At 37.2% G+C, this 23,951-nt stretch overlaps 1 protein-coding gene across 2 annotated transcripts in view; it reads right to left on the reverse strand.

Moving 5' to 3' along the window:
- Nucleotides 1–440: 440 nt before the first annotated feature.
- rorc (RAR-related orphan receptor C) overlaps nt 441–23,951 on the reverse strand; it is a 50,234-nt gene continuing 26,723 nt past the window's right edge. The window contains exons 3-12 of one of the 2 annotated variants that reach the window (XM_039694406.2): nt 12,895–12,980; nt 12,652–12,793; nt 12,260–12,565; nt 9,462–9,581; nt 9,187–9,308; nt 7,192–7,324; nt 6,908–7,015; nt 2,147–2,257; nt 1,954–2,063; nt 441–1,861 (exon numbers count right to left, since the gene is read on the reverse strand). In XM_039694406.2, the coding sequence (XP_039550340.1) occupies nt 1,697–1,861; nt 1,954–2,063; nt 2,147–2,257; nt 6,908–7,015; nt 7,192–7,324; nt 9,187–9,308; nt 9,462–9,581; nt 12,260–12,565; nt 12,652–12,793; nt 12,895–12,980 (1,403 nt within the window). In that variant the 3' untranslated portion in view covers nt 441–1,696. Of the gene's footprint in view, nt 1,862–1,953; nt 2,064–2,146; nt 2,258–6,907; nt 7,016–7,191; nt 7,325–9,186; nt 9,309–9,461; nt 9,582–12,229; nt 12,566–12,651; nt 12,794–12,894; nt 12,981–23,951 lie in introns of both variants that reach the window. The other variant, XM_039694405.2, reaches the window with a different exon arrangement.

A 23,951-nucleotide genomic window follows, 5' to 3' on the forward strand; every position in this document is an offset into this window, starting at 1 on the left:
TCCATTATATAGAGAAAATCCTGGAATGTTTTCATCAAAAACCTTCATTTCTTTTCGACTGAAGAAAGCAAGACGTGATATCTTGGATGACATGGTGGTGAGTAAATAATCAGCAAAAGTTTTTTTTAAAAGTGAACTACTCCTTTAAGTTAATGCCTGATGCCATCATTTCAAGGATGCCTTTCCCCCTCCTGAACACACTCTGCTAGGAAAATATGCTTTGCAATCTGCTATTTGCTTTAATCTCAGGTTTTCTTAGATAAACCATTAATACGGAATCCGATTTGTGCCAATAAACAATGAACATATCTTTCCCAGAACTTTTCACAGTTCCCCTGAGGTCATTGTAAGTGGAAATAGTTTCACTCCAGTGTGTTTTTGTGTATGACAAAGCCTTTCTGGTCTGCTGTGATTCAGATGATCCAGCATGTAAACCCAGATGAAAAAAACCAGATGAACTTTTATTTTTATGAGAATTGTTGCAACATTTGTATCGTCGGGCTGGAGTAATTCTAACAAACAACATTTTCATGGGCTCTATAAACAAAAGCAAAAAACAACTACAGCAAAGGGTTGTATGACATCTGTGCCGGTCAGATGAGTAAATGAGAAGATTTCAGAGGAACTTTGCCCACAATCATGAAATTCAAAGTCAGGAATGGAAAACCAGTGTATATTTTTCCTGAATACACTCCCACCCTTTACACTTTTTCAGAGATTTATTTGAGGCCTTCTCCGCAAAGCAGCACAACACAATCAAGCAAGCAAGGATTTACGCTTTAAACAAAACAAAACCCCAAATCAATGCAGGTTTCATTAACTGTGTGAGTGATAAGTTAAAGCTGACATAAAAATACAAGAACAGAAACTGTGCAATTGAAACATTAGAAATGTGATCGATGCATTTTCTACACAAGCATAATGAATAAGCGCATTATATTTGATTTATTTCAAAGAAGCACTCTATACATTTTTAGACCCTTGAGCATAAATACTGTCAAATCTACAAGTACGGTATAATAATGATTCAGCTGACTGAATAACACATGGTCTATTTGAAGGGAATGATGAGTTCAAGAACAAAATCAACAAGTTCTTCTCAAATCCATATGAAATGGATGAAAGATGAGAATTACAAGCACTAAAACAAGCTTTAACAGGAAGTGCAAAAAAAGCTATCACATAATAGATGACCATTTTTAAATTAATGCAGTAATGTAATAGGCTATTTTTTAAGTGGCATGTCTCTGTACTGCCCGAGAAATCAAAAGAGAGGACATAATGGGATTCTAATGTTATAAATCATCCATAGCTTCGAAATGAACGTCTGATGCCAACAGCTCAGGGAAAGTATTTTGACAAAGAACAATGATGCTCAACATTTGTAATCTGGCATTTGCTAGTATCAAAATCTCTCTAAAAAAAATTACATTCTAATGATCAGAGCTAATGCTCCTTTATACCAGCTAGGATCAAGACCATGGAGGTCATGAAAAACTTCAAAAACATCAAACTTCGTAGTAATATTTTGCTTCGGCCTACAGAAGAGAATTTGCACAAAATACTACATACTTCAGTTAAAATTAAAATGATCTCCTGTTACAAAAATATATTTAATTTCTTTAGCTGGCAAATATATTTCGATCTTGATTGCATACACCTTTATAAGTAACTTTGTTTGTGTGTCTGTGTGCGTTTAGTGACTAGTCAGGGACTGTGTATCCGCGTCAGAGCCGAACAGCTCTTTGTATAGCGGAGGGAAGAGGGAATGCACCGTGAGAGGGTAAAGCTGCCGAAACCATCGCAGTTTCTCAATATGCAGCGTACACAGAGACTTCAACATCGGCACTCTTTGATACAGCTGGAATCATACAAAAACACAAGATTAGCAGTTACAATCCAATCCAGCTAATACAATTCCTCACTTTCTGCCATGAAATCCATCTCTTTTACCTTATCCAGCAGACTCTCCTGATTGTCTCTGTGCATGATGTGATTAAGGGCAAGCTCCACATCTCTCCTTACTTTCTGCACTCTCTCTCGGTCTTCCAGACATGGTCGATCTACTCAAAAATGTAGAGAAAGAACAATAAATGAAGGCAATCCTACTTTAAAGTCCGAATATGTGCAGTTTTAATGTGCTCACCTGCATTGATGAGGACCAGTGCAGTGAAGAGCGCCATCTGCTGTTCAGTCAGTCTCAGCGCACACAGATTGTGAGCAAAGTCAAATACAGCAGCTATTAGATCGCTACACACTGAAGAACAAACGGACACAAAAGCAAAGGTGTAAAATGATTGATGATCGATTAAGAAACTGAACAATATCCTTTTTGTAAGAGAAATGCACTCAATTGTATTGAATGTCTTAAAATCTTAAAAGTATATATGAAGAGTTCAGATGCAAAAGCCTCTAAATGCCATTTGAAATTTTCTTCTTGAATGATGATTTTTATCAAACTTTTAAGTTCAGCAATTTCACTTCAATAACAATTAATAGGTAATCATCATTGCCATTTAAGTGAAATCACTGAACTTAAATCTACAAGCTTGACAAAAATGATCATCCTAGAAGAAAATTTCAAATGGCACTTAGAGGCTTTTGCATCTGAACTCTTCATTTTCAAAAATCCATATGTGCATATAATATAATATGAAAGACCAAACAAGTGTACTTAGAGCACACTTTCATGGCACACTTTACTTTTAATTATATTTTGTCGTGCTTTAATGAAGGACACTTATTTCAAGTGATTTACATACTAAAGAATCTAAATTACTAATTACATGAATTACAATTTCACCTTTATTTGATATTACTGTGAAGATCATGTTCTGTTTTATGGAGCGTTTCATTGTTTTGTTCCTGCTTCCTTTGTTCCTCATTTTTTCGTTTCCAAGGGTGTGTCCCCTAAATAGGCCACTATTTGAGCAGACTGTGTGTCCAAAACCATAGTGGATGTTGAGTGCTCTCATTCAATCCCATAACGCACCGTGATAATGAGTTTACAGCCAATGAACACTCAACAGCTAGAGAATACCCATAATAATGCACTGTGAGAGTCGCATGCTGAATCTCGCCAGAAGATGGCGCCAGCAGCTAAATGAATCATCCATCCATTTTCCAAACTGCTGGTCCAACGTAATACAAGTATAAATTCCTTTTTAATTGATTATTAAATTGTTTAATTAATGTTTAAATACATAGTTTCCATGACAGATTTATTCAAGATAAATATATTCGTTACTACTGGAGCGGCCATGTCAGGTTGTTGCTATGGTTACTGATTTCCTCACGCACCTGCTTCTTGTTCAGTTTGTTTTCTCCTGTGTATTTAAAGGGTAACTAAACCCCTGGTCAGAGCCTGACTCCACCCACTAGCAATATTTGAAAAATGCTGAAAAAATGGGCAGACCCCAGCGGGGCTAGGGGGCGTGCACCTGAGACCCGCCGTGAGTGACAGCTGCTGTCAGACTCTAAAATAGAGCGAGACTAGTCTGGAGTGACTCAATAGCTGCCTTTGCAACAGAGCGGCCATTTGAAGTCGAGGACTTTTCTCCCTCACCTTCACCTTCACCTGAAGTGGATGAGGGTGAATTGTATGTATACACAGGGCCAAATCCATTCGAGCTGCTGGCTCAAACTGCGGTCTTAACTCCCGCATCGCGACCGGCATCTGATGAGTTATGTCGTCGAGTTGATCTCAATAGCGCACGCTATTGATATTATGCCGCTATATGAAAAAATCCAGCAAAATGCACCGGCTCGTTTGTCGACCCTAGAGGATTAACTTTATCCTAACCATAAATTGTGATTAAAATATCCATGATCACTCACATCAAGACGCCGCTGCGGTGGAGGAGTCCATGCAGGAGGAGCAGTGTTTGGCACTGCGTGTGGAGAAGCCCATGTCCACCTCCGTTACTATCCTGATCACTGTACTAAACACTGATAAATCTATGCTAACTTGAAGCTATCCTAACTGTACTATGCTACTAGCTACACAAAATAATTTAAATTATCTATATAATGCTATGCTAAATAGATGCAACAATACTCTATCCTGGTCGTTTTCAAAAATAATCTAAATAACTATATAAATGCTATGCTAACTAGATGCTATTATATGCTATAGTATCCTGATCGTTTTCAATATTCATAAATCCAACTCCTGACTCGCTACAGTAGTTTTGACGGAACCAGATGCTTTTATACCAGGGGCTGCCAAGGGCGTGGTGAGCTCGCACCAAGGGTGTGACAGAGTGCGTCTGAGAGTTCGCTACGTCAGCAAGTACCCCTACTGCAGGAGCTTTCCGTTTAACCTGAAGAGGGCAGCACTCAGACGTTTTTACACCATATATTTGAAAATCAAAACACTTTATACTCAATTGTCAAAAAATGTACTCGAATCAATGAACAGCATTTATGAAGCTCCATTCTTACAGATCATTAACTAAAAAAAGTTGTTTTGGTGTTTAGTTACCCTTTAAGGTTCAGTTTACACAACAGTGTTTTCAACTTATAAAGCGTTTTGGTTGTTCTTTTACACGACAAAAGTGTTTTGGGGGCCTGAAAACTTCTGTTATTTTGGGTTTTGCTCCTTTGTTTATCAGCAGTCATTTGCTTCATATTTTGGGTTTTGCTCCTTTGTTTATCAGCAGTCATTTGCTTCAGCAGTCATTTGCTTCAATACCTCCCTCAGTCAAAACTCAGTACCCGAGTGCTTCAAAGAATCTATCATCATCCCGGTTCCCAAAGCCAAGACCATCTCCTGCCTCAATGATTACAGGCCTATTGCCCTGACATCAGCAGTCATGAAATCATTCGAGCGCATCTTACTCAATCACCTAAAAACTGTCACCACCCCACTCATGGACCCATTACAATTTGCTTATAGAGCCAACAGGTCAGTTGAGGACACCGTCAACTTAGCAATACACCAAATACTGAATCACCTTGAGTCCGCAAATACATATGCCCTCATCCTGTTCATGGATTTCAGTTCTGCATTCAATACAATAAACCCCGTCAAACTGGTCAATATACTACTGGACATGAACATCAATCCATGCATTTGCCACTGGATTCACAGTTTTCTCTGGAACAGGAAACAGAGGGTAAGGATGAATAACAATACATCCTCCCCTCTGTTCCTCAGTACAGGTGCACCGCAAGGCTGTGTTCTCTCACCCTGGCTTTTTTCACTCTACACAAATCAGCTCACATCACACCACGGTTCTGTCAGCCTATACAAATATGCGGATGATACAACCATTATAGGACTCATTACCAACAACCAAGAAACTGTATATCGTGCACAGATCAATCAAGCAGTGACCTGGTGTACAGACCATGATCTTCTACTCAACACATCAAAAACAGAAGAACTCATCGTCGATCTGAGACGTCAACCATCCCCCAAAACTCCTGTGCTCATTGAAGGTGAACCCATTTCCATCACTGATCAATTCAAACTTCTTGGAATCCACATTAGCAATAACCTTAAATGGAAAATCAACACAGATCATATCTACAATAAAGCCCAGCAAAGACTTTTTCATCTCCGACAGCTCAAGAAGTTCAGAGTAAGGTCTCATCTTCTGCTTCGCTTCTACATGGCCATCGTCGAAAGCATCATCACCACATCCATCACAGTCTGGTTTGGCAGTCTTGATTCACTTTCTCGGAAGAAACTACAGCGTGTCATCAACAGAGCATCTAAAGTCATCGGTTCATCACTGAAATCCATCGAAGCACTCTACCACAAACGGACATTACGTAGAGCTCACAAGATAACTGCTGATACCTCTCACCCTGCACACAACCTCTTCCAGTTACTGCCCTCTGGGAGGCGTTATAGGACGATCGCTGCTAAGACAACTCGTTTTAAAAACAGCTTCTTTCCGAAAGCAATCAACATTCTGAACTCTGAACGCTGAGGACTGGATTAAGCGTGACCCGTTACCCTTTTTGCCTGTGTTTTGTGTTTTGTCTGTATGTATATGTATGGTATTGTATTCTATATGTTTAATGTTCATTGTTAATGTATTTTTTGGAACCTGCACCCAAGAAATGAGCTGTACTGAAAACAAATTCCACCAGCCTGGCTGTGTGGTCATTAAAGTAAATCAAATCTAAATCAAAAATGTATTAGTTTAGTTTGGGAATTTATGTTTGCAGACCTGTACGTATGTGGGAACGTATCTTTAATATGTCGTGCTTGTGGAAGTTACGTAGCTTATTCTTTATTTATGTTGTATAGGTTTTTGTTGTTGCCTCTCTCATTTGTCGCGACTCTGAGCCAGCCACGACGCGTGTAAACTACAAAAATGCTAACTAATTTGTGTAAACGGTGACATTATGTACATGATTATTATGTGTTCAGTCTATTGGCACCTAGTGACATTGCCAACTACTGGCATAATACAATGTCGTTTTCGCGGATCCATGTGAACTGGGATCGGTTTGACAACATTGTCATCTGCACGCGAAAAACGCAAAGGATAAACGTTTCGTTTTAAGTACATTATTGTAGTGTAAACGTAACCTAAGCCCTCAGTTTAGGTCTCTATGATCAGTGGAACACACTAGTTCTGCTGTAATTGACAATTACATGACAATTACATTTTAAATGTACTAAATTGCAACTCCATCATTAAAAATTGTAAATATAAATTTGTCTATATATAAACAACATTTTCCATTTAATTGCAATTAAAATGCAATAAAATGTGCAAAAACATTACATTCAATTCAAACTTAATGATATTCCTGTAGTCTTTTTTTTTTTTAATTTATCCTTAAATTGACTTATTTTAGGGATATGATTAAATACAGGTTGTGATCATGCTGTGATAAAAACATGGGTGATCGCTTTAGACCAAAACATTCTTTTGTTTTAACTCACCGAGAGATTTGAAAAGTTCTGTTCCTGCAAATTTGCCGTCAAAAAATACTGTGTTGTTTTCTGTGTTAAACATCCGACTCATCCGAACCAGAACCACTTCCATTGATCCTAATAAGAAAGAGAGAAAGGCACGTACAGAAGAAAAGAGAAATGAGAATGGAAGAGGAAGAGACAAAGACAGAAATGTGACCAGCCAGAACAGAGAGAGATGAGAATTGAGCTGCTGTGAACCTTCCCAGTCTCAATCAATTAACTATTATGTTTTAAAGTAAGATATATCTCACCACTCTTGAGGAGAGCAATCTGATCATTCTGACAAAGCTGACGGAATCCTGGGATACGTTTAGCAAATTCCACCACATACTGAACGGCATCGGTTAACCTCACCGCACAGTGCTGCCACATCTCATCCACCGACTACAGAGAGAGAGAGAGAGAGAGAGAGAGAGAGAGAGAGAGAAGGGAGGGAGGGAGTCAAAAGTTTGGCTGATGTTTTTGAATGAAGTCTTAAGGCGTGATATTCTCACTGCAGATTTCTTCATTCTTTACCTAAATGTCTAAATGTTACACTGTTTGCAAACATCCCCATGTCAATGCTGTTGGTATTAGTATTTGGTACATGCATTTTCTTAATAAAACAAAAAGCACACAACAAAATGGCAGAAATTTCCAGGAATTCCATGTGGATATGTTTGCAATTCGGCACTCCAGTGTATTCATGTTTTTACTCTTGTCTGATCTGGACAGACTGAGCGAAGAAATTAAATGAAAAACATTTCAAAGCCCCAGAGCATACCCACATATTGCATAATCGTCATAGACCAATGGCAATGCCAATACATGTTTAACAGTGGGCTTGAAGTTTCGAAACAAACTCAAAACACTTCGTTTGACCAGATTTTGTTTGAAATGGCATCACACTCATTAATTCTTCGATTTAGCTGGAAGTATGTCAGGGCCTTAATGTTAAAAAAGATGTGCAACTATTTTTCACAATAGCTTGTTTTCACGTGACGGAGAAAAGCAGAAGGAGGGCAGGAAGTTATTTTCTATATTTAGAAAGCACTATAACACACTCAAAATGCCTATGTTTTGCGTCGTTTATGGTTGCTCAAATCGATCAAACCACGAGGAGTTTTTATCGTGTGACAAAAGTTGTTGTTCATAAGGGTGGAAAACACGGGGAAAAATGCCTTGCAAACCTACGTCTGCGGTCGGGAGGAGCCGAATGAGAAAATGCCTGTGTGTGTGTGTGTGTGCGCAGTGATCACTTCGTCAAATGTGAGTTAATACATTATTTATGTGGCTTATAATTACATTATTCAGGTGTTTAAATACACTTATGTGGCTGTTTGTGTAACGTACCAGTTTCCGAACTTTGTAAAATCAAAGTATGTCTGTAAGACGAGTTAGTTGCTGATATCTACAGCCTCGATGGCAGGCAAATCGCTCAATTCAGTTGAAAATCGGTCCTCTTCATAACGTAAGGATCACGTCCAACATATGTTTCGATTTTCTGTTTATATATTTCTCTTGAAATAGCGTCTAAAGTAGTACAGTACGGATTGTCCTCCATCTCGTCCATTGCGCTCTTCACTCCTTGCCCTCCATCTGCATTCCGCGCGTCAACACAATCACGTGACTGCAAACCACCTATTGTGAAGTTATTTATCTTCATTGTAACTTTATATTTTACAACAGCCATTTTATTTCTCTTAATTGTGAGATAATTTTTCACAATTGTTCATTTTTTCTTCTATCTTGAAAGAGGAATGTCTAATTAGATCAGAAAGAGGAATGTGTGACTAATGCTACAGTGTTTCACATGGTAATCACAATTAAGCCCAAAGTATAATTCAGTTTTATGTGTACGTCAGTTGTCACATGTACGCAGCCCGTTGTTCCACATCTGAAAAAGAAACTGACGTTTAGACGTGGTTGAGAGATACAACTCAATTTTAAATGAGTACAAAGATATTTTTATTGACTCATGACTAGAGAGAAATAGCACAGATGGAGGATTTAGTCCAATCCACACATACAGTACTTCACTTCTCAGACCATTCCCCAAGCCAAAACATACAGATTCGGCGTGTTTATTGGGCGAAAAAAGAGCTGACCAGCAGCAAAAGACACCGACCGGAGTAACCCACTGATTTGACAAAACCCGATAAAGTGTCTGTTGGCGCGAATTAGCATTTAGCGTACATGTAAATAAAACAGATGTATACTTTGGGATTTACAGTTTTGCTAGTTATAGAAGAGTAGAGGATATGTACTTTGCTCTGGTACGCATGGATCTCCTCCCTGCTGAAAACCTTCCATCTGAGAGCCTGCAGTTCCTCCGGTCGATACTGAGTCGTCTCTCTGTGAGAACGTACGATACTTGCAGAGAGCTCCTCTGTCAAAAATCACACAAAAAGAGACACGTTAATCTGAAAGCACGACATTCCGACACAACATAGTTCAACTCCTAACCCTATTAAACCACTTCATTCCACCACATAGCACACATGACATTTTAAAAATGTGCTAAACTGCTTGCGGTTCTCACCTATGTGCAGAGAGGTCGGATAGGAAAAGAACGAGCTCTCAGGGTCAAAAGGACGAAACCCCATTTCACCGCCGCTCATGTTCAGAATAGTCTCGGGTGTAGACCTTGTAGAGTCAAATCCTGAAAGATAGAAAAGAGAAAATGATAAAACACAATATCTTATGGGATTTCTAGATGAAAAGGAGGTCACAATTGAAATTAGGGTAGCCTTAACTGCTATGTACCTAAAAGACTATGTACTGTGTATCTAAATTTTACCTTGGGAAATTCACACAATTATTGCTAGTGAGTTTGAGGTATGGTTGCGTTTAGAAATAATGGTGCGAGCGCAACGGTCAAACATGTCCGGCTAGCACATCTTTACAAACTATGGAAAAGTAGCGCAGTGGAATGGAAAACATGTTTTGTGTGAATGGCCGCTAAGTGTAGGGTTAAGGCCCGGGTCTACTTTCCATGATCCGTTGCATTTCAAAATACACTCCTTTGGCCGTGAGTGTGGAAAGATGCGTTTGGCGTACATCTAGTGTACTTTGTTTACAAGCGGTCAAGTTACTCGCACATGTGTTGTACACACACCATCTGTGCGAACACAAAAATTGGGCTGCAGACAGTGTGAGTGGATGTCTGTGGACCCTCCTGATGACAAGCTGTTGCTTTTAGCTTTTAGCTTAATAGAGTGCCGAAGTGATGACATCACTTTGTAGGACAAATCGGAAGCTAGCGTCGCATGGGTTCCCTCGGTCGAAAAGCAATGCAGTTTCCCCATAGACTCTTGGAAAATCGCAAAAAATAAGATCTGTGTTCAACAAAGAGTTGTGACCCTTACACGTTTTGTCTATCAAGATAATCTTTACAAGTTACTCCAAAATGTATACATTTTGAAGCTTATATAAAGATTTTAAAAAACACAGACACAATAAAGTTTAAAAAACCATAAGCAGGTTATAAATGTGTGTTTTATGTCAAAGATCAAAACGTGAAAATATTTAGAGGCTCTGTTCACCACAGACCTTATTTCAGGCGATTTTCAGGGAACCGTAGTGCTAAAATGCTAACTCACTTCCGCGTTTCGGCCTACAGAGTGACGTCGTAACTTCAGCACTCTATAATTGTTCTGTTTTAAACTGTGTTTAATTTAGTATTACTTGAGTTACTAATTTAATTTCTATTAGCTCTATTTTCTACGTGTACAGCACTTTGGCGGGGTGGCCGTTTTTTAAGAAGAGAAACTTCTGCTGACCCTCCTGACGACAGTGAGCGGACCGTCGCAGGCTTTAGGGTTAGGAATAGTGGATTAGACCAATTCACACTGAACCAAAAAACTCCAACCAATGGGAACAGATACTTCGCCTGGTTTTGTCGGATCATTGTGTTACCCCTGTTGGTGTCTTGTTGCCGTTTGTCAGCTCAGGGAATGTCCGTGAAGTGACACACTGTTATCTGCTGATTGTTGTTGACGTTGTTTGGCGTCTGTCAGTGTAGTGTGAATTGGCCTTTAGAGTTAGATTTTGGAGTAAAGGTTTGGGTTACAGTTAGGGTAAAATTATCAAATGTTATTAAATGCAAGTACTTTAAATGTAATTACGATGCAACGACATCGTATCGTTCATATTTAAGTATATTGTATCAATTGGTTAAGTAAATAGTAGTTAAGGCCACTCTATTTTATGAAGTTAGGTGGAAGGCTAGTCCACTACGAAACTCCGGCAAGAAGTTCGACAGGAGACATAAGATAGTTTAAATATTCATCAATTCATCAAAATTATTTCAACAAGTTTTATGTTAAAAACTAGCAATTAACATATAAAATTAGCATCAATGTGCACTTTTTGTTCACATAAACATGAAAATAATAACATTAAAAATGATGGCCAGATTTCAAAAGAGTGTCTTGCTGCACCATCTACTAACGAAGTTCAAATAAAGTTGACAAAAAAATGTTTTATAAAAAGATAAACCTCACATATTTCAGCATTTAATTGTATTTTTTTTTTTATAAAAAGAATGAGTCAAAAAAGATAAATTACTGACATGCACATAGCTGATCTTTTAGTAAAATTTGGTCCGATTTTCCCGCGGCGTCTGTTGCTATGCAACCATGCACTGCACTCTACACAACGACAAAGAAGTTTTAGTAGCTAATGGATTTCCACCACCGAAAACGCTTGCTGTACAGTAGCTCTGCTGCAAGATTTATTTACGGAGAAGAGAAAAACTCCCGTAGTGTTTGAGTACACCCCCATCCTTCATGTTGACTGAGCTTTCAATGTTGTTATGGAAAGGGTGAAGCTAGTTGGTTCTTGTCACATCTAGAACTGTGGTGCGTTTGCAGCATTCTAGAAAGTAGAGACCTTTTCAGACTTTTTTACTGCGCCTGGAAAAAAAAATGCGCCTACATTTGAACGAACTTGAGCGCACAAAAGTCGCGGTACCTAAACGGTCCCTTGGTGAGCTACATTCAATCAAGCCAAGAGCTGGTAGCTCGCGAGCGACGTGTTGGAGACCTAGGTGATAATAGAAAACTGCTTCACGGCGCAGAGGATTTTTTTTTTTTACTGCTCGTGCAACCCCCCATGTGTCATGAAAAAACGCCGCCCCGGCATTGCGGTTGCCCGGTTCGTCTGTGCCCGAAACCGCTACTGAGCATAATATACCTTAAAGGGCTCCCCATACCATATAAGTATAAGGAATTTAGTACACAATATAGAGTGTGACTGAAAAAGTAATTCCATCAGTGTTAAATACAATTATTTGTGAGAATTTCTCACCTCTACCTGCTGACAAGCTGTTGCTCTCACCTCTCCTGTGGGAAACCCTGTAGGCCAGACTCTGAGCCTGGGCCTCGCCTATGCGGCACTCCAGGTATGGATGTACCTCTGGTGGGCAACCTGGCAGTTCAGGCTCAACAGAATAAGGGTAGGCTTGAGGTAGAGGTGGGATGAGATGTGATGTCTGTTCTCTGGGCTCTTTGCCGGATCGGTAGGATGGGAGAGACTGAGGCTCTGTGACTGAGTTGGCCTGAAGACGCTGCTGTTGTCGATGTCTCTCGACTTCTGCAAACAGCGAGTCTCTCTGACGCTTGGACATGCGGCCAAACTTCACAGCTGAGGGAGAGCAGAAAACATCACTACAATTAATTAGTGCATTCATGCATGAAATGAGTCTCAAAACTGAATTCATCCTTTCTGACCATCGCGGCTCATCCCCTGAGCGACACATTTTTTGAGGCGGCAGCTCTGGCAGCGGTTACGGCTGGCGCGGTCGATGGGGCAGTTGCTCTGCCTGGAGCACGAGTACTGCACGCTGGAGGACTGACTTCTGCGGAAGAAGCCCTGTAGAGGCAGAGAGAGAGAGAGAGGTGGGTGAGGTGGTGTGGAACAATTAGGCAGAATGTGCTAGAAATATTTGACATTAGTAATTTTCTTTTTCTTACCTTGCAGCCCTCACATGTGATGACTCCATAATGAACCCCTGAAGACTTGTCTCCACAGATCTTACATGGGATCACCTCAATCTGAGCTAAAGACACAAGCAACACAACATCAAAACTGAGATTAAAGCCGTGATCATGTGCTTAAACACAAATGTGTAGAACTGGTCACGGTTTATTTTAATCATTCCTGATGCTATTCATCAGATTAGAGTCCTAGCCAGAAGACATACAGTACAGCCCACCAAATAAATCAGTTCAAAAGTTCCAGTTTGGGGTAAGATTTTAAGGTAATACTTATTATACAGCAAGGATTCATTAAATTGATCAACAGTGACAGTAAAGACATGTATAATGTTGCAAAATATTTATATTTAAAAACTTTTTTGGGGGAAATAGGCTCATTTTACAACTCCCCCAGAGTTAAACAGTTGAGTTTTACCTTTTTCGAATCCATTCAGCCGATTTTCTGATATTTAGAAGAATATCAGTAACCAGACAGTTTCTGGTCCCATTTACTTCCATAGTAGGAAAAAAATGTACTATGGAAGTCAATGAGAACAGAAATTGTCTGGTTACTGATATTCTTCAAAAAAAAAAAAAATCAGAAAATCGGCTGAATGGATTCGAAAACGATAAAACCCAACTGTTTAACTCTGGGGGAGTTGTAAAATGAGCCTATTTCCAAAAAAAAAAAAAAAGTGGAGTATCCCTTTAAAAAAATCCTAAAAAAAAAAAAAAAAAAAAAAATAGTATCATCATGGTTTTTTTAAATGCACCGTTTTCAACATTAACATCAACATAATAAAAAGTGTTTCTTGAGCAGCAAATCAGCATAACGCCATCACAGGAATAAATTACATGTTACAGTATATTAAAATAAAATAAAGTTTATAAAGGGAGAAGTATGAATGAATTTATGAGGTATGAATGAAGAGACTTTTATTCTGTACAAGTTGTATATTCTATCCCCTGCCCATCACTGAAAACTTTCTGCATTCTTACTAGGGCTGGGTATCGATTCACATGTTCAATTTCTATTTGATTTCGATTCACAAGCTCTCAGTTCGATTCGATTTCGATTCGATTTTCGATTTCGATTCTAGATTCCTGATTTGATTCTCGATTCGACTATAATGAATATAGATGTAATACAAATCCTATATTTATAAAAAAAAAAAAAGAACAGTGGACATAAGTTTACTAGTGGTTAATTAATACAAAGAAATTAAGAGCCACAAACCTGTCTAAAAAACTCTTTTATTTGAGGTACACTATACACTTTAATGAAAAGGATTTTGATGCAAGGTCCAAAATTGATGCTGAAAATTGGACAAGTCAGAACAGTCGCACAGCTTGATCAAACAGGATCAGGTTATTTTATGTTTAAGATAGATATAGATAAATAAATATATGAATATTTAGACATTTTTTTATTACATTGATCTTACCTAAATGTTTGTTTTTACAATGGGGTAATTTTGTTACCTTGCTTGAAGCTTGATTTCAATCTTTGAATTAAATTGAAAAAAGTTGCACAAATGAATACAACAGAATAAAGACACAAATAAAGAGACATTTCTGGGTAGTTTTTTGGGTATGTCAGAAATACTACAGAAGCTGAATAAAGTAATCCAATGTAAAATAACACTGGATAGGAGTGTTGTAGTACTCGAGACTCGGACTCGGTCTCGAGACCATATTTTAATGGTCTTGGTCTTGTCATGGACTCGTGTGCATTTGGACTCGGAATTGACTCGTACTCGAACTTTTTTTTTTTTAAGACTCGGACTTATTCCCGAGTCCACTCGAGTTCAATTCAAAATATTTTTCATGATTATTAATGTATGTTAATAAAATATTTCTTTAAATTGATTGACACGCCCAGTGATTGGTGATTTTCTAGTGCGCATCTGCGCATGACAAATTGTAATAAAATTACTTTTAACACCACCTACTATGTGGCCTTTTTACTGATCATATTGGTTAAAGTCTAAGTAAATTCAGTAAAAAAAAAAAAGGGTTTCTCTAAGTAAATAAAAGTAAATTAGGTAATCAACCCTCACTGGTCTCGGTCTCGACTCGGACTCGACCGTCTCTGGTCTCGGTCTCGACTCGGACTCGAACGTCTCTGGTCTCGGACTCGACTCTCTCTGGTCTCTGTCTCGACTCGGACTCGAGTGAGGTGGTCTCGACTACAACACTGCTGGATAGTCTTTTTAGTCCAGACTGAATTAAATACACAGGCTATTAATTCTGATTGCCCCATAACATATGGTTTAAAAGGACCACAAGCACATATTTTTGAGTGGTTGATGCTTTCACATGTTAAAAACAGACAGAAAATAAGTGGTACAATTTCTAACTTGGTATTCTGTGATGAATGGATAGACTGATTAATGAAACAGTGGATGATTGGTTCTTTTGTAGTAGATGCTCTTAAGTGTATTTGCAGTTAAATGTAAACAGTCACGTACAAGGTATAAATACACAAACCTCCTGAAACACAAATACACACTGGTTTTGTAACAGACTAAAGATAATCCCTGAAAGCCACATTAAGAAATCCTAATCTAATGAACAGAGAGAGAGAGAGAGAGAGAGAGAGAGAGAGAGAGAGAGAGAGAGAGAGAGAGAGAGAGAGAGAGAGAGAGAGAGAGAGAGAGAGAGAGAGAGAGAGAGAGTTGAATGTACATTTGTACATCAATGAATGAGAGGAAAGGGAGAAGTATGAATGAATTACTAGTGTACTCTCTTAAAAATAAAGTATCCAAAATGCCATAGAAGAACCATTCTGGGTTCCCAAAATAACATTTCAGTGTCTTAAAAGTTCTTCTTTTAAAGAATGTAACCATTTTCTTCTTTTTGTGGAATAGAAAGGATCCGTGAAGGTTAAACGTTCTTCTTGATGCCAATAAAGAACCTTTATACATGTAGCCTACACATTTGTTTAATGTTGGGAAATGGTGTATGTTGGTGTCTTTAGTCTAAGCTAATTATATTTTCTTTCCCCAAGATTTAATAAAAACACTATTTAGTATGTTTATTACATCGTTTTCCTCACAATCCAAATGTTGGCTGGTCCCTGTTGTGTACTGTAGGTGATTTTAGGTTTTACTATCCTAGTGGGGACATTTGATCCTGAAAATGTAGGAAAAACCTGACACGCAGACATAGGTACAAACCTACATTTGCAAAGGAAAGTAAGATTATTGTGTATTTAACAATATCAGAAACACAAATTGCTAAGGCGTGTATCTTAAATTCCATTAGTGCTTTAAATTGCAATGCAGTGGAAGAAGTGACAGATCTTTTCTTCCCTATTGTGACATCTATTCGAGTGAAACAGATTATCGGAAAAAAAAAATGTAGGACAGGAGTTTGGTTTTAATTGTGAGCTTGCAGTCGATTTTAAGAAAGAGACGGGTTTATGCAGACTAAATGATTGCGACAAGCGACAAGCTTGTCATTTCACCTAAAGATCCAATTATGGTTATTCAAGTATCCATTATGATGAATAACATATGCATTGATGAACCGTTCACAATAAGATCAATAATATTCATGTAGAAAATAGATTTCTTTCAGATGTTCTTATTTTTATTTCATGCCATCTTTACTGTTCTGCTCTGGAGTTTTGTCTCAGAAGACAGATTTGGTGTGTGTGTGTGTGTGTGTTTTCAGTCAAAATGACAGTAAATCTAACCACTTATTTCTTGGAATCCAGCAATGTGTGTGTGGCTAAGTAATGTGGTCACATCGTCCAGTACCAAGGAACACGAGTCCCCTCCATCAAAAAGCATGCACACACACACACACACACACACAATGCACACATACATGTGGGAGAGAGTGTAAAGGAGGAAGTGAGTGGGAGAATGATACAAGGTTAAAGTTCAAAGCGGATACACTCCACTGAGGCATATTAAAACTAAAAATACTAAAAAAGTTGCAAAAAGGATTTAACTACGGGGCTTATACTTGACATTGTTAACCAAGGGTCATTTTTAATCCTAGCTTAAAGTAAAGCTGCGAGTAAATTTTGTGCAGAAGTGGGTAATTTCATTTTGCACAAATACCAACCACTCTGGTGAGCAACCTGTATCTTAAATATCTTGATGAAAGGGACATGCCAGTGCATGTGGCGTTCACGTGCACATTCGTTGTGTTAGGTTTCTTAAAACAGCAACAATTCTCTCATGTGAATTGATTCTGGTTCACTGTGCATTTTGTGCATTGCTTATAATGTAATTATGAGCACAGATTCTTCTAGATTCACTTTGATATTGCGCAATTTTAAATAGTTGTCAATGTAGCACAACAACATTGTGGTTTTAGGTGTCACGTGAATCGTCAATAGTCGGCAACATTTGGTGCAGCTCCGAAAAAACAACGTCAGCCCAAAAAACAAAAGTGTGAATGGAAAGTTCACTGAAACCATACTGGAAGTTGACCTAAAGGAGGCCAGAGTTCACATTCAGTGCCAGGAACAGTGCACATCAGTGGTTCTCAATCAAGGGCCCTCAGCAATATTATAAAGGAAAGTGATGACTTCAAATTATTTAACCATTAAATGCTGCATTAATGTTTCGGCAATCATTATTACATATTCTGGTCTTTAGCAACCCGGATCTATTTCTAACATACATACATATCACGACACTGAACTCACAATACAATATTATTGGGACAGATGTTAACAAAAATGTGTGGTTGATTAAAATGCTAAATTTGATATTACATTGTGGGTGTAAATGTATAAGCTTAAACTTGGTGCTGATAATAGCCCAATATATATGAATATGCTTGCACTCGGTCACTCACTACAAATATTTAAAATAATGTAGGCCACTTTTTACTGGTAACATAAGACATTTGGCATTATCAGGACCCACACATATTCCCCCATTGCATTGTTATACATTATATTCAACATTATATAAGGGAGTTTAATGTAGTACACTAAAACTCTGAAAACTAGATTTTTTCCTCCTGGGTGAACTATTCACAATACATATTGTCACTATCCAAGATACATATTGATCCATTTTTGTATTGTGATATATTGTTACACCCCTAGTCGCAATAAAATAAAATAAAATAAAATAAGCAAAGTAATTCAGTCATCAGATTCAATTTTTGTTCTGCAGAAAAAAAAAATATAATTACATAGCTACACTGTGACCCTATACAATTTTTTTCAGAAATAGAAACAGGAATTATTTTGTTAAAAAAAAAAAATGTTTTCTTGCTATAGTGTTTATAATAAATTGATTGAGAAATACTAAGAAGGTTGATGTCTAACTTGGATGAGGAGGCTAGTGAATGACATCCTGGGTCACTAAAGACCCGAGGTGTGCATTTAAGGGTTAAAACAAGACAAAACAAGCTTTAACATTATCAAATATCCTGATTTCTAGTTGTTTTGCTATTTTAATTCACCCCAAAGTTCTGGAATTCTAAACTGTAATTGAAGAGTTCAGATGCAAAAGCCTCTAAGTGCCATTTGAATTTTTCTTCTAAAATGATCATTTTTATCAAGCTTATATATTTAAGTTCAGTAATTTCACTTAAATGACAATGAAGATTACCTATGAATTGCCATTTAAGTGAAATTACTGAACTTGAATAAATAAGCTTGATAAAAATGATCATTTTAGAATAAAATTTCAAATGGCACTTAGAGGCTTTTGCATCTGAACTCTTCAATTATTAAATTAAATATAATGGTGTACATAAAGTGAGGTTGAATGAATGATCCAACAAATGAATAAATGTTTTTACTATTTTCTTTTTCTTTTCAGACATTTGACTAATTGCATAGTAAAATTGGCTAGTAGGCATTTTATTTTTAAAAATTATCCCTACTTTCCACCCTGGTTAATCTCTTTCTGGGTTTTATACTTTATTCACACGCTACCTTTGGCATGGCTAATGCAAAATGAAAAACCTTCCCATGTGAAACGTTACTAAAAGTGGCCTTAACATGGTGCTAAAGAAGACGTTCATTGTTTAAGTATAGTGTGAACAGTAACATATTGGGTTCTCTTCTAGGCCATCTTATAATGCGAGAATGATCATATTTAAATTAATAAAAAAGCTGAATTGAGTGAGGTAAAGTGGAATCAGAATGTGTCATGTCAGTCTGACCTTTTCATGTCAGAAATGTAAGCTTCATTTGACGAGTTTTCCCACCTGGTCCATCAAAGCTCTTACAGTGGGTGAATCAAAGAAGGGCATTTTTTCACAAAAACAAAAAAATCAAATAACATGTCATGAATAAACAGGGAGATTCACCGAGAATGACTGAGACTGGGGGTATATTGAGTGTGAAGAGGTGGACGTGAAGGTGTCAACCTCAGAGTCTTTTTAAGTGGTTTACTGGCTTCTCTTTCGCTCTGACTTTTCCTCTTTCATGCATTATCTTGCTCTTTATTTCCCTCTCTCTGTCTCGCTCACAAAGGATGTGACTGCCAGTAATACACTCTTTCATCTGTGTTTTTACTGCCAGGAATGTCTCTCCTTCCCCCCGCCCCTTTTGTGCTCATCCTCTCTTCTCCCAATCCTACCATCTCCCAAAGAAACTTTGGTCGAAATATTAATCAGATACAGCACTATAAAAACTATATCAGAGATCAAAACATCTCATATTCATTGTCTTATTGGTGCATTGTAAGAGAGCATCTGAATGCAAGATTTGTCATTCAATTTCATGCAACTAGATTTAATCAATCCTTTTCAAAAGTTTTTCTGGGCATCATATTTGATACATCAGGCTTTTAAGACTCGTATAGTATGATAAAGTGATATTATGGCACTTATACTCAGAGGAAGAAAAAAAAATCCTAAATTTTATTCAGAGCCCCAAGCTGAGCAAGAAAATGCAATATGCTGCAGTTGCTGATTTTTATACGGCCAAAATGTAAGATGAACTTCTGATAGGTTGTAATGTAAGTCATAAAGATCTTTATAACAGCATAGCAGACTACTTCCATATAAATATCAGTTGTAACTCTATATTTTGTAATAATATGTCTCAGATTTATGATCAAAACTCAACAGTTTTGATCAGAATTAATGGCACCCCTGGGAAATATGATCAAAAATGGCAGTAAAAAATAAATCTGCATTGTTTATCCTTTTGATATTTCATTAAAAACATTAAAGCAAAATAATAATAATAATAATAATAATAATTGAAGTAAAAGAATTGAAAGTGAGGGGGAAAATTACATTATGAAATAAATGTTTTTCTCCGAAATATGCTGACCACAATAATTGGCACCTCTAGAATTTTTTATGGACGGTGAGGAGGAGAGTTTGAGTGGCCAAAGACTATCCAAAGGTCACAGATGGAGAATTGCAGAGATTCCTTGAGTCTCGGGGGTCAGAAAGCCTAAGAAAAAAAAAATATCAACAACCCCTACATCACCACGTGTTGTTTGAGAGGGTTTCAAGAAAAATTCTCTACGCTCCTCCAAAAACAAACTCCACATATTCAGTGATCAGACACGACTGGTTCTTCAAAAGGGACTGGAGTCTATCGTCAGATGAAACAAAAAAGGGCTTTTTGGCAGCAAACCCACCAGATGTGTTTGGTGCAAACAGGGATCAAAAGTACCCCATGCCCACGGTTAAATATCCGTGGATCTTATATGTAGTGGGCCTATTTTTTTTTTTTTGCTGGAGGTCCTGGACATCTTGCTCAGATACTTGGTATTGTGGATTCTAGCAAATACCAACAGATCTAAATCTAAACCTGGCGGCTTCTGCTACAGTAGAAATCTTATAATGGGCCGTGGTTGGATCTTCCAGCCAGACAATGATCCAAAACAAACATTAAATCAACACAAAAATGGGTAACGGAGCACAAAATTAAGCTTCTGCCATGACCATCCCAGTCCCCTGAACTGAACCCTATAGAAAATGAGTGGGATGAACTGAAGAGAAGAAGCACCAACATGAACTTGTGAATCTGAAGGATCTGGAGAGATTGGAGGAATGGTCTCTGAACTCTTGTCAGTTGTTCTCCAAACTCACCAGGCATTATAAGAGAAAACTCAGAGTTGTTCTCTTGCAAGACAGGTCAGCGTGTTTTGGAGATTCATAATGTGATTTACAATACTTTTTTTGTTATTTTCAATTCTTTTACTTCAAAGAAAGGTTCAATTTTTCAGATTTTTTTAAAATTAAAGATCAAAAGGATAAACAATGCAGATTTATTTTTTACAGCCATTTTTGGTCATATTTACCAGGGGTGCCATTAAGTCTGACCACAACTACATAATGCAATATGATTGAGAGATGCAAATAAATCTTCCTCAAAAGCCTGATGTATCCTATTTGATAGATACATTTTAACATGTTTTTCGAAATATGTATGGATAATCAAGAATGTGTGTGCATACAGTAATTAGCATGTGCATGTTTCTGTGTCAATGTGGGTTTATGTCACTGTGTCAAGGTATGTCATGATTTGGGGCAGAGAAGGAAACTCCTTGCAACTGTTTTTGCAAGAGCATGGGTCTCGTGCCAGAATGTGTGTCTATGAAGGACGGTGTGAATGTAGGTTGACGTCCTGTGCATTGCAACATTCCTGGACGCAATTTTAAAAAAGCCAGGTTTTGAGCCACTCACTTTAACTTAAATGCTATGTGCCTAATAAATCTGAAGCAATTTTAATGACATAATCGCAATGCTGATTGGCTGACGGCACCACAGGAACTCGCATGCACAGTCCGTTTCACTACTGATGAACATTGGAAATATTTGATTTTCTATGTTCCAATAGTCCACTTCATGCTTTTAGAAACTTTATAAAATATAAAGACTTACAATCAGTGCTATTTTAGTATCATACTATTATGTTTTTTATTAATATCTTGAAATGGTTTATTCTTGGTTATTAATAAATGGTTAATTTCTTTGTGTTTTTGTAATTGTTTTTAGTTTTTTATGTCTATATAGTTTGTATACATTTTTATTTAGATTTAAGTATTTTTGTACATCAACTCTAAATAAAAATGAGAAACCGGTTCAGATTTATTTTATTTCAAGCGACAATTTTTTTATTTATTTATGGTTTTAGTTAACTATAATTCTGTGCTTACAATGTTTGTATGTTTCTTGCAAAAAAAATGTTAGAATATAAAGCTACTTTTGAAAGGCCATTGTTGGAAAAAGATTAGATGCTGGCGGGCCGTTAATTTGGTATTAATGGACTAAGTGAATTTCCTGTTATTACGTATTGAAATAAAGCCAATGACAATAGACCTGTAGACAATAGACAATAGACCAAATGCCCTGTTTTCTTCTGTCTTTAGTCCATATAAATGGGAACAATGTACTGTTAATATGAAGTTTTTTCACAGGTGTTTTATGTTGAATTGCACATCACATTCTCAAACTCAAGGCCTGTAATCTAAAAATAACCTCTTTCTTGGTTCCTTGCATGTTTTCTATCCTTTTGTGTTTAAAATGTCTCTAATACCTATATGTTCACTTGCACACACACAATATCCAAATAAAGACAAAAATCTTCTCATTCTCATTATATCTCTCAGAAACAAACCACATGCTGATAAAGAGAAAATTTCTCCTTTTCTCTTCTGCGCTATCTGTTCACCTAAACCACATGCTGATACAAACAAAAAAAAAGCCTTCATGTTTCTCATCTCTGCTCAGAGAAACTGATGATAGTAAAATCAAACTCCCAATCTAAAGAGTTGAACATTCTTAAGACTCTAAAAACACTTACACATTTTCGATAGAAATCATATATTTCTTAAATTGAATTAAAATAAGAATTAGCACACATTACAAAAAATTAGCAGTCATGAACCCCACTGGTACTTACCACAGCTGAAGATCAGCATAAAGCATTGCCTTATCCAAATATATTCAACTCATTTCAAAACAGGAGAACTAAAACTGAAGAAAGTAAATTTACCTGTTGAAATGTCCCTAAACAATGCTTGTGAGAGACTTGCACTTGTGATTGCATCTCTCCGATCATACATCTTTCCAGAAATGAAGATACTATCTCACCTATAGCCTATATATATGACTGTAAGCTAGATGTAAGCTGTGATATGTCGTAAATGATTATCTTTGATGTACCACTGATAGAGGAACATTACATAAAACTATACCGCAACTTCTGTATTTAGGTCTGAAATGCCACTGGAAATAGTGCAGATCCACAGCAGTTATATGTTTTTTTTTGTTTGTTTGTTTTTTTTTACTTTGAAAAATGTTGTAGTTAGTAAAATAACATTTATATATATTAAAAAGTGCAATGCAAATGCTCATTTAAAAAATGACAAATTACACTAACACAAACATCATTTCTGTATATTTTTAACATGTATGTTTTGGAATCTCCTTGAGATCTCTTTTTTGACAAAAAAAAAAACCCCAGTAAATTATGACGGTTGAGAAGGATAAACTATAGACCTTATGTAGCCCCGCCCCTTTTCAGCATTGCGCTTGTTGTCTTTTGACTTCCGGTCTGTATTTTAAAAGCGATCTTGCTTAGGTATGAATGAACTGCTCGTAAAAAAATTCCCGGTTGACATTTGTTAAGACATCTGCTTTACAATGCTTATGATAAACATTACAATGCTCATGATAACTTTTGTTAACTCTTCAATAAGTAAATCCACTTCACCAGCTAATTACTCCTCGGCAGCGATGCCATAGAAATATACAGAGCGACCGCAAAACCGGAAATTCAAAGACAATATTCTAAAGATGACGGCGCCCACGTTTCTCTGGTGCATAAGGTCTACAGAAAGAGCAGGACAAGAGAGAAAGACCTATTTAACTTTTTTTTTCACAGAATAATCTCAAGATCAAGTGAAAAAAGGATGTGCAAACATAGAAATAAAATGGAAGTTCTGTTTATATTGAGGCCTGTCACAATAACTACTTTTTGTTGTGCGATATATTGTCCCAGAAATAATTGCGATAAACGATATTATTGCCATTTTGCCATCATAAGTCCATTTTATGCCACTGAATATATAATTATAATAAAACAGCATAATAATGCAAGTAAG

Source organism: Pimephales promelas, chromosome 12 (assembly GCF_988280905.1).
Source record: "Pimephales promelas chromosome 12, fPimPro1.hap1.1, whole genome shotgun sequence".
In the NCBI taxonomy this organism is placed as follows: domain Eukaryota; kingdom Metazoa; phylum Chordata; class Actinopteri; order Cypriniformes; family Leuciscidae; genus Pimephales; species Pimephales promelas.